We start from the raw sequence: 17,527 nt of genomic DNA, 5'->3' as shown, positions 1-17,527 counted from the left end.
TCATGACCTCAAATGATTGGGTCATACTGCACTTAGAAATCAATAGAAAACGAAATCAAATCTTAAAAAGAAAATTAAAGACCACTAATATTTTTTGCATTGTGACAATTTTCATTACATTTCTATGGAAGCCTGTTTCTCCTACGGAATAAAAAATTAAAAATGAAACTTTTTCATCAACAAATTCAGATTTGTTTTCTTTGACAAATTCCAAGACATGAACTCAGAATAGCAGGATATAAACCCACACTTCTGAGAAAAAAAGTCAGAACTGTGAGACATTGCGAGTTTGACATCTTGCAGTTCTGTTTTTTTTTTGTTTTTTTTTTACCTTATAATTGTGACTTTTATCTCACAATTCTGACTTTTTTCCTTGTGTTTCTAAATTTATATCTTACAATTTAAACTTTTCTTCTCAGAATTGCCAGATATAAACTAAAGACAGTCGTGAGACAGTTTATATCTGGCAATTCTGAGTTTATATCTTGCAACTATGAGAAAAAAAGTCAGAACTGTGTAGGGCTATCAGACGATTAATCGCGATTAATCGCATACAAAATAAAAGTTTGAGTTTGCCTAATATATGTGTGTGTACTGTGTGTAATTATTATGTATATATAAATACAAACACATTTATGTATATATTTAAAAAATATTTACAAGTATATGTATTTATTATAATGTTTATTTAATTTATATTATATATAAATAAAAAAAATTATATAAATAACATTTCTCTTAAATATATACATTAATTTGTGTGTATTTATATATACATAATAATTACACACAGTACACACGCATATATTAGGCAAACTCAAACTTTTATTTTGTATGCGATTAATCGCCATTAATTGTTTGACAGCCCTAGAAATGTGAGATATAAAATCAGAATTGCCAGTGAAAAAAAGTCACAGTTATTTTTATCCTCTGAAGGAAACAAGCTTCCATACATTTTCACCACTTTACTGTAGGGGGGGAAAATGTAAATTGAAAGTTTTTACACATGGTAATATTTGTTCTACTGCTTTTAACTCGTGCTGACTTGAATAAAACACTAGATTTGCATTTCCCTACGGAAATACCAGTGCTTACAATGCAGTTTTATGCAAGTTTTATTGAAGTGTAAGACTTAAGCTTTGGGTTTGTCTTAATGAAATTCAAAGTAATCACAATTCAGTTTGCAAACAGATGCAAGAAGATAAGAATAGAAGATAAGAAGATAACATTCCACTATAAGTCAATTACATTTTCACTTTTATCTTAATAACGGCAAGATGATAATGCGAATTTGAGGGAGAAAAGTGCTAATTTGTCCTAAAAATAATGGCAATGCAAAAAAAATGCAAACCTTTTTTCATGCATAATATACTCTGTAACATTTTATTTTAGAGTGATGCAAATGTGTTTTGTGAAATCAATTATTAGCTGCACAGAGCATAAAACCATCAAAATTCAAGGGACATTTAGAAACCAAACACTCCGACTACAGAAAAAGAAGACTGCTGAGGTGTTCAAACATTTTTCATGGTAATATTAATAAATTACCATTAATAAATACATTAGAAACTTTCAATGTTTGAATATAAGAACATGTTTTGTACAACAAACAAGTTTGGTACTGTATTGAATCACTGCGTGAGGTAAAATCAAACCAGTTGAGAACCAGTGATACAGAAGGGAAAGACTCTGGTCAGCAGGGCAGGCATAGAGACGGAGAGAGCGAAAGGAAGGAACAGGGCCAGATGTTGCCCCTGGGGCTCACTTAGTGCTTCTATTTCATATGCATCCCCTGTGCCGGTGAGTAATTCCCCCTTGAAATATTCATGGGCAGCAGCAGAGGAGGTGGCGGCGGCGGCAGCAGAACTAGGGCCTGTGGGGCTCACGGAGAGTGTATAGGGACATGGTTCTGCCTCCTACACACAGCCCTCCTGCACCACCGGCCTGCACGGAAAAGCTCTCCCACCGGAGACCTCCAAGAGCCTTTAGATCTCCTTCTGCCAGCTGTCTGCTCTTCCCTCAACTCTGCTTTCACCTGTCTCTTTCTCGCTGTTTCATTTTGCACGTTCTTTAATATTTGCTCTCTTTTAGTTGCTCATTTAAGGGTGAATTCATGAATTTTAGCCAAATGTACAATGCAGTCAAACATATTTTCAACATCTTAAAAGAGTCATTTCGGGTGTCTGATTGACAGTCTGACTAAAGGAGGTCAGTTTACGGCAGTCTGCTGCCATTTAGAAACAAGCCTTAAAACTGAAAAATCTGTCATGAAAATTGCGTTCAGCAATGATTCATAGTTTTTTTTAGTGAACTGGGTTATAAAATAATACTCTTATTTTTGTATATTAGTTCCTACCTGTCATTCTGTACTTTTTGTCCCCTCAGAATTTATCTCTGTCTCTAAACACTGCCATTAGTGAGGTGTTCACAGTGTCATTGGTATTAAAAGCCTGAGGCACTTCATGCTAGGCAGATATAATGAGAGAATATATTTGAATTCTTTACTCATATCTAGACTGGTCGAGTCAGGCTCTGCTCTTGTACACATTTTTGGTTATGTTTCTTCTCTGCCCAGCTGATTCGGTCCATCAACTTCTATATCACTCACTAGAAATGGATTTTGACATACAGTTTTATCTTTTTCAACTTTACCTCATCAAATACTGGCTTGTTGTTGTTGATGTCGTTGATGCCAACGATGACCTGGGCGGAGCTGCTGAGGGGGAGTGACCCACCGGCTGCATTGTCATCAGTTGCTGTGACGTTGAGGACATATTGAGGCCCACGCAGTTTAGGAGGAGGACTACGCCGCAGTTTGATTATGCCTGTAAATAATTCAACAGAATGCTTTAGCTCATCTCACTGCCCTTGTGAAAGACAAGTGCGCTTACAGGGACAGTTCACCCAAAAATGAAAATTCTGTCATTAATTAGTCACCCTCATGTCGTTACAAACATGTCGTTCATCTTCGGTACACAAATTAAGATATTTTTGATGAAATCCAAGAGCTTTCTGACCCTGCATAGACAGCAATGCAACTGACACGTTCAAGGGCTGCCCTCAAATAAAGATTTTTCTGGTCGACTAGTAGTCGTTCATTTTAAGGATTAGTCGACTATTAGTCGCATGTTTAATAAACCATATAAATCATAACAATGAGTCCTTATTGCCTACATAGCCTAATAACCGCTCAAGCGCACACACAAAAAAGCTTGCCATAGCACACCAGCAGATATAATAATTATGAATGTTTCAGGGAAAAAACAGCAAGGAGACAGCATTAACGTTTTAATAATTTATTGATAAACTAGCGTTTCTTTGTTTTTGGCTTGACACTGTTGGCGACACTGACTTGTCATCGGCGCAGTAGTGGATGCGCCTACATGTTTCATATGGATTATATAATCTGAGAATATTTGTTTTCTATTTGAATTGGCTGATTTAAAAGTAGATATTTTCATGTCTGTAAGGCAAGTATTCCCATGAGTTTTGAAGTTTCACGCTCAAGTTCACAGAGACTGAGACGGCAGAATGCACATACTGTTTGCTTTCAGTATTTTCCAAAAGCGCAACGTTTTGTTGTTAATCTGAGTGTACGCAAATAAATGTAGAGTCTTTACAGATTCAAAGGATGAATTACTTTTATCTATATGACCAAAAATTAAGGAGGATTTTAAGAGCAAGCGACCGCATTGACACCTCCATCTGTCACGCAGTAGCGTGCTAGTATTCAGATATATCTGTCAAAAGAAAGAGTTGACTCAGAGCCACCCTAACGAGTCGTCATATTTTCAAATCTTTTGCCTGTTACTGACCTACATCACTCTGTAACATCAGCATAATACAGCCTGCCTGTGAAATACGAACACTCTGACTTGCCCACAAACACTTCCATGTTGAGAAGACACTGTGCTCTGCGCTGTCAAAGCAAGTTTGTTTTGTTTTCATTGCAGAAAGCCTTTTATCTTCGCTGGCTTCTAATTTTCTTTATTTGGACCAACAAGCGTCCCCGAACCACAACCTGTAAGTACGTTTGATACATTATGTTTACATTTTCAATTGAGTGCTCAAAATATCTAGGTTTTTGTGCTAATATGTGACCCTGGACCACAAAACCATACCGTAAGTATTAGTCATAAGTAGGGTTGCCAGGTTTTCACAACAAAACCCACCCAACTGCTACTCAAAACTAGCCCTAAACTAGCCCAATCACATTTTGAGGGGCGTCCCCCTTAAAAAATTGCATTCCGGGTGTAAAATACACGTTTTTTGTCGGGGTTGCCCTGGTAAATGACATTATTGGGGTGCTTCAACCCACCGACACCAGAAACAACCGCAGACTTGGCAACACAGATAGTAGTGCTTGTTAACTTGTTCAAGTACTCCTCTTTGTGCCAATCACAACAGTCTTAGCCAGCTGACCAATCAGAGCAGAGTAGGCTTATGGAAGGGAGGAGTTTACAGACCTTACACTCAGAACTGCTCGAACGAATAGTTTCGAAATCACTAAGAAATGACTCTATGTATAAATGTACATTCTAAAGAAAATTACAATGTTTTCTGACCTTAGATGCATTCATCCTGTTGTAGGACCTGCTCTTTAATATCTGTAAAGAATGACAATCGCCTTTGTGCATCAAGCTTAACAACATCGCAAAATAGGCTTCTAATGATGCACATTCACCAAACAACTGAGGAGTAGGGGGTTGTGCGCAAAAAAAAGTGTTGCTGCATCTTTGAAGTGACAACTCCACATAGCTTTTCTGAGTGCTGAAGCCATAGGCCATCTCTCTGCGCTGGCCTGTAATGGGTTGGGTGGTGGAACAGCCGTGCCGAGAGGCTGATAAGACAGGAGAGAGCTTTAGCATACTGCTGTTTTCCAGCTCTCAGGCATAAAAATGTGCTGGTAAACAAACGAAAAGCAAACACTGCAGACAAATGTAACCTTGAGACTGAAAGCGCACAGGCAGGCAGGCAGGCATGAAAACAGACAAACATTGCATTCACACACAAGTGCACACACACAAAAAAACAAGAGCTGTAGACCAAAAACAACACAAGGGGTGTTTGTTTTTCCTACAAATACCACAAACGTGAGTTGAATGATGGATTAAAAGCATATGCTGAGCAGACAGGAAGAGGAAACTCATTTTTTGATGGCTGTGGATGTTCTTGTTAAAGACAGCATCCCCAAGGCCTTGTACCGGATGCCTGGATGCTGTTACGAAAGCTTTGAGTTTGCATCCCACTTGACTTACCCTTCTGGTTGTCCAGCTCGAAATTGCTGTCTTCGTTACCCCCGGTGATGGCATACGTTACGCCATCCCCGTCAGGGTCTTTGGCGTGCACAATGGCTACTAGCGTCTCCGGGCCGGCGTCTTCCGAAAGAAAGGTTTTATATCTGCAGAAAGAGGGAGACAGCAAGAGATAGATAGACAGATCAGGCTCAGAACATCACAGACCCACCATCTGCTTCCCCTACACGGCCTCTGAAGCATATCCCAGGGCGCACACAAACAACCACGCGGTCCCTGCACTGAGAAGAACCAGAGCAAATCCTAACATAAACACACACACATACTGCAGCTCTAATGATGATACACCACCAGCAGCTCCTTTATGTGTCTCCCAAACTCCTACCAAGGGAGATGATGGTCTCAAATAGAGCCCTATGTGTGTGTGTGTGTGTGTAGACGGCTCGTTTGTTTCACTGTGATTGTTGTCTTTCTGCTGAATCGGACCAAATGTCTGCCTTTCCTTCTGGCTACATTCAATAAATGCCAGAGCCGTATTGCCTGACGCTCAGCTTTCGCGGGACCCTCTGGTGGTTCTGCTCTGATGAAATCCCATTGTGACGAAGAAAGAGTGTAAAACTATATTCTTAGGCAATCCAAAGAGATACTGGGTAAAAAGAGGGGGAGAAAAAATAGGAAACTAAAACTAAAATAGAACAGAGATAAGCAGCAATAAAAATAAGTCAAATTAATTTTTTGGCAACTCAGTTTACTATTTAATGTCTAGTTACATATTATTTAGGTCAGTCAAACAATTGCGATTAATCGCATACAAAATAAAAGTTTTAGTTTGCCTAATGTATGTGTATGTACTGTGTTTATTTATTATGTATATATAAATACAAACACATTCATGTATATATTTAAGAAATATTTACAAATATATGTATTTATTACCATTTTTATATAATTTATATTATATATATATATAAATAAAAATATTTTGTACATAAATAACATATTTCTCTTAAATACATACATTAATTTGTGACATAATACATACACATAGTACACACACATATATTAGGCAAACTCAAACTTTTATTTTGTATGTGATTAATCGTTTGACAGCCCTAATATTTTTATATATTATTTTATATATTATTTTTTTAATATTATTTATATATTATTTAAGTAGCTGTGAAATAAGTGTGATAATGTACAGTCACTGCAAAATTAAACATCTACTTAAATAAAAAAACTAACTAAAAATTTCAATTATTTAAATTTTGGAGTTCCTATATTTAAATATAATTTCTTTGTAAAATAAAAAATCATTTAAAATTAAAAAATAATAAATAAATAAATAGTTTGTGTTTAAATTAATTGTCATAAGACAGACTGGAGTGATTTGAAAGATCAACATTCAATTGCAAATATAATTATGCAAATATAATTTAGAAATTATAATTTATATATTTTTTATAAATAAATGAATGTTTGTGTTTAAATTATGTCATAAGAAAGACTGTGGAGTGATTTGAGAGATCAATATTTAATTATTTAAGTTTTGTAGTTCCTATATTCAAATATTATTTATTTTTTTAATAAAAAATCAGTTAAAATTAACTAAATAGTAAATACATAAATAGTCTGTGTTTAAAATAATTATGTCAGAAGAAAGAGACTGTGGAGTGATTTGAGAGATCAACAATCAATTGTAAATATGCAAATATTATTATGCCAATATAATTTATAAATTATTATTTATAATTAATTTTTTAATAAACAAACAAATAAATAATTGAATTGAATTGAATTGAATTGAATTGAACTGAATTTAATTCAATTTAATTGGGAAGAAAGTGGAGTGATTCGAGAGAGCAGTTGTCAGTTATATAGTTTAAATAGTGATTTTATGCAAATATTTGTTTGCAGAGTGTTGTGACTGACCAATCAGAATCAAGTATTCCAGAAAGCTTTGCAATCCAATGGAAAATGAAAGCAGACAGAAAAGAACCATACATAGTTTGTGAAAAGACAGGGGCTTCATCGTTGACGTTGGCCATGCGTATCCGGATGGAGGCTGTGCCTGTGCGAGGTGGCGTTCCTTTGTCCACGGCCACCACTGTACACTCGTACATGTGGTTGGGTCTCTCATAGTCCAGCCTCTTACTGGGGCTCACCACTCCTTGAGATGAGATGTCAAAGTCCACGCTCTGGATGAAGTAGGACAGTTCTGCATTTAGGCCTGTATCACAGTCCCGTGCCAGAACTAGAAAGAGAGAGAAAGAGGGACGAAAGAGCTGTGTTAAACATCAGGTCACGTTGACTAAAGGCAACAGCTAGCAATAACATAGCAGTAAATTGTGGTGAAGGCAACCTTGGCGCAGATCTGCTCTGGGTCAGACACTGAAAACAAATGTCAGTTGTTAATCATCTCGATGCTTTTCTCAGACAGTTGTGTTCTCATTAGGCCTGGAAAGTTCTGATATGGGGGCATTCACTATCAATTATGAGCTTTAATGTCACTATGACCAATGCTTGTGTGGTTTTGAAGATGGATTTGTGTGTGTATGTGTGTGTGTGTCCTAACCATGCGTGTACAAGTTTCCAGTGTCAAGTACGCTACCAGTCAAAAGTTTATTATTTAAAAAAAAAAAGTCTCTTCTGCTCACCAAGCCTGCATTTGTTTGATTCAAATACAGAAAAGAAGTTAATTTGAGAAATATGTTTACTATTTTAATTAACTGCTTTCTATTTTAAATATATTTTAAAATGTAATTTATTCCTGTGATAAAAGCTACATTTTCAACATCATTACTTCATTCTTCAGTGCCACATGATACTTCAGAAATCATTCTAATATGCTGATTTGCTGTTCAAGAAACATTTATTATTATTATTATTATCAGTATTTAAAACAGTTGAGTATTGTTTTCAGGATTCTTTGATGAATAGAAAGATCCAAAGATTTCCCATTTATCAGAAATAAAAAGCTTTTCTAACATTATACACTATACAATGAAAAAAAAAAAGGTTTTTGAGCAAATCAGAATATTAAAAAATGATTTGTGAAGGATCATGTGACTGGAGTAATGATGCAAAAAATAAAGCTTTGAAATCACAGGAATAAATTACATTTTAAAATATATTCAAATAGAAATCAATTATTTTGAATAGCAAAAATATTTCAAAATTTTACTGTTTTGCAATACTTTGGATCAAATAAAGCAAACAAAACAAAACAGTTTTTAATATTTTAAAATTATATTTAATGTAATTGACAGGAATAAATTATATTTTAATACGTTAACCGTTCTTTTAGTTTTAAATAATATTCACAAAATTACCATTTTTACTATATTTTTTATCAAATAAATGCAGTATTGCTGAAAGAATTTGTTCAAAAACATTTTAAAAATCTTAATTATTACATAAACTTTTGACTTTTGGTAGTATATACACATAAAAGATATAAATATATAAAACTCACAATACTGAAATTGTGAGTTTTGTGAGATTTATGCAGTTAGAACTCAGTATAACTCTGCAAAACCATCTTGTTTGAAGTTGTTGGACTTCGTGTGCTAAGTGCTTTTTAAATTACGTACGGTGTCATATTAATAGAGCCAATATTAATTAAAACTATGTAGCGGAGGCCAATTCTATATTTGATCAATTTAAGTGCCCATCTGTCAGTGGCACGGCGAAAAGCTGCTGTTGACTGAAGCAGATCAAAAGTAAAAGTGGAAGAAGGCTTTGCTGTCATTAGGCCCACAGCCAAAGTCAGGGTCCTGTATCATTATACTGCAGGCAAGCTGTCATCACACCCAGCCAGCCAGCCAGCACACTCATTTACTACAGCCACATGACGGCCCTCTAATCTCCAAGGCAAATAGCTAGCGCCCACAGATGTAGCGAAGTTCAGCAGAAACCCTCTTTCTCCCGCGGTTAAGCTGTGGACTTGTTGCGGCTATAGGAAGCAGGTGGGTAAGGGTGGGTGTCAGCGCCCCGCGCGTATAAACAAGTTTCGGAGCGGCCGTGAACGCGCGTGAAGTCATACGGCCAGGATTCAAACAGAAGGTTCATTAAAAATACAAGCCCTAATACACTGTCTCTTAGGGCTACCTATTACCATATTTAATGCATGCGAACGAGAGACCGGGGCTAAATTAAACATACCAGTTAGACGGCTTGGGAAAGAGAGAGAGAGAGAAAAAGGCTAGCAGGAAGGTGGGCTAAGGTTGGGCGAGTTTTAAGTGCGTTGCTTCGCCGTGCGCTAAATCCTCTCCGAGAAGTTTTCCGTGCGATAATTGGAGCGCGTTCTGCACTTCTCTTCCTGCTAGGCCCTATTAAAAGCCGGCACCCAATTTACAGTCTAATCCCGTTTTAAGGTAAACAACAATAATAATCTTCTCTCCCTTCTGCCAGGCTTTCGCACAGTCGACGATTGCGCCGTGTTTTTCTTTTTTTGCCGCTCACAACAGAACACATTTGATAAGCAAATAACAGCCCCAGCTGGTGTTTGTGTGAACCTGCTGCTTTTACATGTTGAGAGTGAGAGAAAGAGAGCGAGGGAGACGAAACGAGAAGAGAAAGACACAGAGAAGGGAAAAGAAAGTTATTTTGCGTACCGCAATAAAATAGAAGAGCCAACTGGAATCAGAGGCACGAAGCATTCTGTTTGCATACGGCGAACAGTGCGTGTTTTCACTGGGTGCAGCGATATGTAAACATAATTGAATTGCATAAATGCAGTTGGCATTCTAATTTTGTGCATCTGCCTCACAAAGCGTGCGGTCTGCCAGATCTGACTCACTTCTGTTGCTTGTTGCTTTGCTTTTCTCTCTTTTCTGCTTCTTTTCATCAGTGTCGTAGGCTTGTGCACAACAAGGTCTAAATTAAGAATAGTTAATCACTGAGAATTCTGCAGAGAAGGCGAGGAGCTCTTTGAAGCGATGGGCAGCGCTGGGGCATCGCAGGGGCATCGCAGAGCTTTTCGATCTCTGATGAGTTGAATTTCCTGTCCGCTGTGCACAAAGCTTCTTTTCGATACTAAGATAACTATGACATTGGAAATTGTTAATACAACTGGATCAGAGATGGAAAGTACACATGCATGTATTCAAATATAGTCAAACACATATGGCCAGTTTTACTGACCAGGACTTTTGTGCATACAGTTGAATCTCCAAAATGTTAATTATTTTACCAAAATAAGAGGGATCATACTAAAAAAAAAAAAAAGTGTATTTGAACCCTTTCCAACAATGATTGTATGATTTTGAGATCCGTGTTTTCACACTGAGGACATCCAAGGGACTGAACACTAGAAAAAGCGATGCATTAAGAGCCGGAACAGAATAAAGAAACATTTTTTCTTATTTTGCCTAAATATCGTATTTTTTTTCATTTAGCGCTGCCCTTCAGAAGCTACAGAAGATACTTACATGTTTCCAAAAGTTTTCACCCCCCAGCTCTTAATGCATTGTGTTTCCTTCTGGAGCATTTGAACCTTCTGTAATAGTTGCATATGTGAAAAGATGGATCTCAAAATCATATCATATTGTTCAAAAAGGTTCAAATACACAAAAATGCTGAAAAACCAAAGAATTTGTGGGATTTGAAGGATTTTTATGAAGAAAAGCAGGCAGTTTAACTGTTCAGGACAAACGATGGACTCATGTACAACTATCACTTGAAAAACACAGCTGAGGATCATTCAGGTAACAAGTATTAAGAATCAAGTGATCAAACAGAATAATTTTTTATAAATTCAACTATTATTTTCTCTTGTGGACTATATGAAACGTCTTTTATGTGAAATATCTTATTCAGGTCAGGACTAAATAAAAAATAACATGCATTTTGTATAAGCATGTTGCTATGTGGCCACCCAAAAAATCTAATAATTTAAAAACAATTAAATATAATGTTTAGCAAATCTCAAAAAGAATATTCATTTATCAAACTGAATATTATCATTTTATATGCCAATTTTCATTTCTAGCATTTAACTGATTTTAGTTTCTGGTGTTTTATTTTTAATTCATGTAGATAGTAAAGAATTTTAATATAAGTTATTTTTTGGTTACTGGCCATAACTTGAAAATAGCACTATTTTTCCATGATCAGTGCATCCCTAATTTTTGGATGGGTTAATATAACCTAGTTGCGAGCAGCACACATCTCTTTAACAAAATTTGAGGTCTCATTCAAGTCTGTAGGAAAAAAATGCCATGGGCTGAGTTACTAAAATATGAAGAAAAAGTTCACCCAAAAATGTAAATTCTGTCTAAGCCTAAATTAAATCTGTTCATCATATAAAGCAATCTTATCTCTTCACAAGACTTAAATTAAACTGCTCAAATTTACTTTTTGACCTTTTTAAGAACTTCTAAATTTTGGTTGCCTGCACTTTTAATGAAGAGACACAAAACTCTCAGGTTTCATTAAAAATAGAGGTCCTAGTTCATATTAGATGGCCTTAATAACTATGAACTTACATCAAAAAATAAGCACAACGTACTTATTGTGTTCATTCTATATTGCAAAACAGTTTTGCTGCTGTTGAGGTGTGATACGGGTAAGGCTAGGGACAGGTGTGGTGGTATAGGTAGGTTTAAGCGCAGGTTAAAGTGTAAGAGATGGGTCAATGTAATTACAGAGATTAATTGTACAGAACAGATGTAATTACATGCAGGTATTTTTTACAATGTAAAAACATGTAAATACTCAATAAGTGCATTGTATCAAATCATTAATTTAAATGTAAGTACAGTAGTAGTAGTAGTAGTTAAGGCCAAAATACAATAATTTGTGTTTTGAAGGTTAACCAAAGTCTTATGGATTTGGTTGGACATGAAGGTAAGTAAATCACGACAGATTTGTAATAATGAGGGATAGAGGTTTGTTCAAATCCCAAACACTATATGAGTAATAATAATAGTAATGCCTGCTTTAGCAAGCACCACTAATTAGAGCTTATGAATATTTATTCAGACAACTAATGCACTCAAGCCTTTTCTAAAACGCAACACGACATCTCATTCATGTTTTTTTTAAGCCTCTAAAACACCTTCAATTACAGCGATAAGATTGCAGATGGGGCCGGCACAGAGAGATAAACAGGTCCCATCCCATTAACGCTTGTATTTTAGAGGAGGAAGAGGTCAGGCATGCCTCTACTTCATAGCTGTCTTTCTCTATCAAACATGATTATCTGAAGAACACGGAGGCCACAGCAAAGATCTCACCTCTATTGCTCGGTCACAGTCTCCGACCTGTGGTTATAGAGCCCACAACGTCAGCAAAGGCACAAAATGGAGGGATGATGGTGTGACTAGCTTGACAGAGCTAGTCGGGAGGATGAGAGATTGGAGAGGAGAGGAAGACGGGGGCAGAAAAGCTTCTCTGCCTGGGAGCCACCGCGCTGGCTTTGATTACAATCCATTTACCACCCAGAAAGCGCTGCCATAATGAATTATTTCATAATTACAGGACTGAGTTGAAGAGACACTCGCCCCCGCAGAGCAAGCGGCAACAGCACCTGCCTCAAGAGCAGGACTGCCGGGGGAAAAACACGGACGGAGAGAAAGAAAGTGAGACGGACACAGAGACAAATGGAGAAACAGACACTCACCCTGCAGTAAGGATGTACCAGTAGGGGTGGTCTCAGGGACGTTGTCTCGACTGTAAATGGAGTGCATAAATTCTGGTGTGCAGTCATTCTCATCTGTAATGTGAACCACCACCTGCATAAGTACGAGAAAGAGACAAAGAAAGAAACATTACTATGTGGACAAGTATGACAACATGAGCCGTTAATCCCCTAATAAAGTCTCCTTCCAAACAGCTTCATCACTTCATAGTGAATGGATTTTAGTCAGGTCTTTAAAGCATCAAAATGAAAATCAAAGTTATAGACAATACTAGCAATACTAGATTTCACTGACGGTGAGTGCAGAGGCATTAGCCATCAATTTTTTGTCTTTTAGTAATTATTACTAATTATAATAACATTAATGGGTAATTAAAAATGTTTTCCACAATGCTGACAGATAAAATTTAAAAATATTATCTCTTTGATTGTGCTAAATGTTTTCAAAGGGCTCTACATAATCCTAGGCGAGGAATAAGAGTCTTATCTAGCGAAACGAACGGTCATTTAAATAAATAAATAAATAAATAAAATAAAAAATGATATACTGTTTAACCACAAATGCTCTTCTTGCACTAGCTCTGCATCCATGACTTCATGCATTATGTAGTCATGTTGGAAAGGTCAGGCCTGATTTATTTGGAAGTACCGACCCAGTGTTTACAAAGTGAACATGCAAAGAAAGTCAAACGCTCTTTACAAATAAGATAAAACAAACTCAAACGCTCTTTACAAATAAGACAAAACAACAATGTTAGACAATTTTGGAGTTGGGGAAAAAAATAAAGATGGAGTTTTTCACCATACCCTACCTTTTTGAACAGAAATACACAAACGAAGAACTAACCACGTGTGACCTTTCCAAATGTTATTACGAAATGCGTAGAGTTGTAGAAGTGCATCGCAGAGCTAGCGCAAGACAAGAATTTGTGGTTAAATAGTATATACTTTTTTTTTTTCTTTTTTTAGAAAATGACCTATCATTTCACCAAAAAAGACCCCTATTCCTAGTGCAAGATGAGCATTTGTGGTTAAAAGCATAATTTTTAAAATTGTTTTTAAGAAAACAACCAATCGTTTCACTAGACAAGACCCTTATCTCTAGTGCAAGATGAGCATCTGTGGTTAGAAAGCATAAAAATTGTCTTTTTTTTTTTTTTTTTTAGAAAACAACTAATTGTTTCATTAGATAAGAACCTTATTCCTAGTGCAAGATGAGCATTCGTGGTTGAAAAGTATAAAAACTGTAATTTTATTTAGAAAACAACCAATCATTTCACTAGATAAGACCCTTATTCATATTTTACATATTTGATCAACCAGCTTCTCTAGAAAATGGTTGACCTCAATATTTGCATGGAAGGTGAGCTTAAAAACAGGGACTGAAACCCTGCATGTGCACTTGGCTTTCTGGAGGCTTTCAGTTAAGAATGCAGGCATAAGAGAGAGGAATAACATTAAAAGGAGAGGCCGAAGCAAAACAGAACAGCTGTGGCAGAAGCCACTGAATGCAAATGGCTCAACCACCCCACAAACACACATCGAAACCCCAGTCAAACTCAGTGTGTAGACTTTAATGTAGCAGATCTCCGCTGAAGCTCAGATGATAGCTTATGGAAAGGCTGTATCTACATTCAGGCTTCTCTCTGTGCAGCGATTTGTGAGCATTCAGACAGAATACTGGCACAGGATTTGACTTTGACCGAACAGAGGCAGAGGGAAAGCAGGGTACGTGTTCTCAGTGGGAGCGTTAGTCATGGTGAGGGTGAGTCCCGCAGAACTGCTTATCTCAGAGGAACAGCACTGCCAAGAGGGAAAAGTTCCTTACACGTAACACACACAGCACTGTAGCTGACCATACAGCTCTGAAATCGTCAGGCCAGAGCCTAAAAACCAATGTAGCTCTGCATTACGGGTTTCTTTTTCTCTTCAGTTCTCCCTCTGGAATCTGCCCAATGGAGGAGAACGTTCTGTGCTTGTTTCATAGCTGCTGGAAGTTGAATATGGCAGTAATGAGTCTGATGTCTGCTGCTGGAGGAGAATCACTGCTAATAACAACAACAACAGGGGTCTAAAAGACATGAAGAGTCTTAATGTAGAGCTTCATCTTTATGAAATCATTTTTCACATGCTAAGAGGACAGATGCTCATTCGTTGCTTTTTTTTCACTTCTTCTTTCTACTAGTGTCCTCCCATCTCGTCTCTTATTTTCTCTGCTTCTTCTTTTTCCTCATCACAACCCATCTCATCTCTTTTCCTTTCATCTTCATCTTGTCTAGTCTATCCTCTTCTCCTGTTTATTGTTGACTCATTTTGTCTCTTTTCTTATCATCACATCTAGTCTCATTTAATTTTTTAGTCTCTTCTCATCTGGTTTCGTCTTGTCTCTTTTCTTCTCACCTTGCCTTGTTTAGTCTCTTCTTGTCTCTTCTCATCTTATTTGGTCTCATTTCATTTTTTCTAGTCTATTCTAGTTTCATCTCTTCTTATGACCTGTCCTTTTATCATGTCTCTTCTGGTCTCACCTTGTCTCATTTGACCTTTTCTAGTCTCTTTTTCTGCTGTCTCAACAACACATTTAGTCTCTTCTCATCTCATTTAATTTTCTCATCTTATTCCTCTTGTCTCATTCAATTTTTAGTCTTCTCTCTTCTGTCTTTTTCTTGTCTCTTTTATTCTCACCTTGTCTTGTTTAGTCTCTTCTCTTCTTGTCTCTTCTCATCTCATTTGGTCTCATTTCTTCACTTTTCATTTTTCATCTTGTCTCTTCTGATCTCTTGTCTCATATTACCTTTTCTAGTCTCTTTTTCTGCAATCTCATCTACACATTTAGTCTCTTCTTATTTCATCTCATTTAATTTTTTAGTCTCTTCTCTTTTGGTTTCGCCTTGTCTCTTTTCTTCTCACCTTGCCTTGTTTAGTCTCTTCTCATCTTGTCTCCTCTCATCTTATTTGGTCTAATTTTTTCACTTTTTATCTAATATCATCATAATTTCTTGTCTATTCTAGTCTCATCTCTTCTTGTGACCTGTCCTTTTATCTTGTCTCATCTCGTCTCATTTGACCTATTCTAGTCTCTTTTTCTGCTGTCTCATCAACACATTTAGTCTCTTCTTGTCTCATCTCATTTAATTTTCTCGTCTTATCCCTCGTCATTTAATTTTTCTGTCACTTCTTTTCTGGTTTCGCCTTGTCTCTTTTCTTCTCAGTTTCCCTTGTTTAGTCTCTTCTTTTCTTGTCTCCTCTCATCTTATTTGGTCTCATTTGTCTCTTCTGGTCTCATCTTGTCTCATTTTACCTTTTCTAGTCTGTTTTCCTGCTGTCTCATCTCAACAAATTTAGTCTCATCTCATTTTCTTCTCTTATCCCTTATCTGGTCTCACCTTGTCTTTTTCGTCTCTTCTTGTCTTATACTCTTACAATTAATTTACTTTTCATCTTGTTTCATTTAATCTTTTCTGGTATCTTCTGATCTGCTCTTATGTTGTATCTCATCTCTTTTTCTTTTCTAGCCTCGTCTCTTCTGGATTGCTTGTGTAATCTCTTTGTTCATTTAATCTTGTCCTGTCTAGTCTCTTCTGGCCTTGTCTCTTATCGTCTCCTCTTCTCTCATTTTGTTTCGTCTCATCTCTGTTCCAGCCTGTCCTACACATGGAGTCGTCTTCACAGATGGTATAATCATTTGGCAGGGGGCAGTGACTCCGACAATTATCTAAAATGTGCGAGTGTGTGTGTATGCGTGTGACTGGTGCTGGCACGGACACAGTTACACATCATTGTGTCTCAGCCAAGTCCATCAAGAGGACTCAATTAATGTAGAGGAACTTCTGCCAAACAAAGAAGATCAACATGGAACAACAACAGTGTGAGCAACACACACACACAAATGGATACATTTGCACCTCTAATAATGGCAACAACAACACAATGGGTGAAATACATCAAACATCTGTCATATTTCTTTGCCTTTGTCGCTTCACTTCATCTTACATATAAAGACACATGCACCGCTAAGTCTCATAAGTGGTAGCAGCCACAGCTGTGGCGTGTTTGATGGCCTCAGCGCCACACACAATCTCTCATTAGCGCTTTTGTGCTGATATGTGTTTGTTTTTGTTTGTGCTTGCGTATGCCTTCATGCATATGTGTGTGTGTTATTGTGAGTATCAAAGCATATGCACCTTTTACCTCTGAAAGAACCAGATGTGTCATGAAATCAAGCAAGGCCTCAATCTGAAGAATGACTGACAGCCTTAAATACAGCATCTTAATGTCAGGCTTAAAGGGATAGGTCACCCAAAAATGAAAATTCTGTCATTAATTACTCACTCTCATGTCGTTTCAAACCTGTAAGATCTTCGCTCATCTTTGTAACACAAATGACAATATTTTCAATGAAATCCGAGAGAACAAAGACTAGCATGGAAGAGAAGACATTGTTGAATAAAGTTATTTTTGTTTTCTTTGTGCACAAAAAGTATTCTCGTAGCTTCATAACATTGGACACATGGACTTTTTTAACAATGTCCTTACTACCTTTCTGGGCCTTGAACGTGATAGTTGCGTCGCTCTCGTATTTTATAAAAAAATATCTTAATTTGTGTTCCTGAAGATGAACAAGGTCTTTTGG

General features: G+C 36.8%; 1 protein-coding gene across 3 annotated transcripts in view; it reads right to left on the bottom strand.

Moving 5' to 3' along the window:
- The window catches only part of si:dkey-22o22.2 (neural-cadherin), a 146,399-nt gene that overhangs the window by 48,996 nt on the left and 79,876 nt on the right, over positions 1-17,527 (bottom strand). For 2 of the 3 annotated variants that reach the window (XM_051131281.1, XM_051131282.1), the window contains exons 5-8: positions 12,880-12,991; positions 7,260-7,509; positions 5,259-5,401; positions 2,653-2,825 (exon numbers count right to left, since the gene is read on the bottom strand). In XM_051131281.1, coding sequence (XP_050987238.1) covers positions 2,653-2,825; positions 5,259-5,401; positions 7,260-7,509; positions 12,880-12,991 — 678 coding nt within the window. Of the gene's footprint in view, positions 1-2,652; positions 2,826-5,258; positions 5,402-7,259; positions 7,510-12,493; positions 12,535-12,879; positions 12,992-17,527 lie in introns of those variants that run through there. The other variant, XM_051131283.1, reaches the window with a different exon arrangement.

The sequence above is a fragment of the Labeo rohita genome, chromosome 16 (assembly GCF_022985175.1).
Source record: "Labeo rohita strain BAU-BD-2019 chromosome 16, IGBB_LRoh.1.0, whole genome shotgun sequence".
Classification (NCBI taxonomy): domain Eukaryota; kingdom Metazoa; phylum Chordata; class Actinopteri; order Cypriniformes; family Cyprinidae; genus Labeo; species Labeo rohita.
This window is presented reverse-complemented; position numbering and strand designations above follow the sequence as displayed.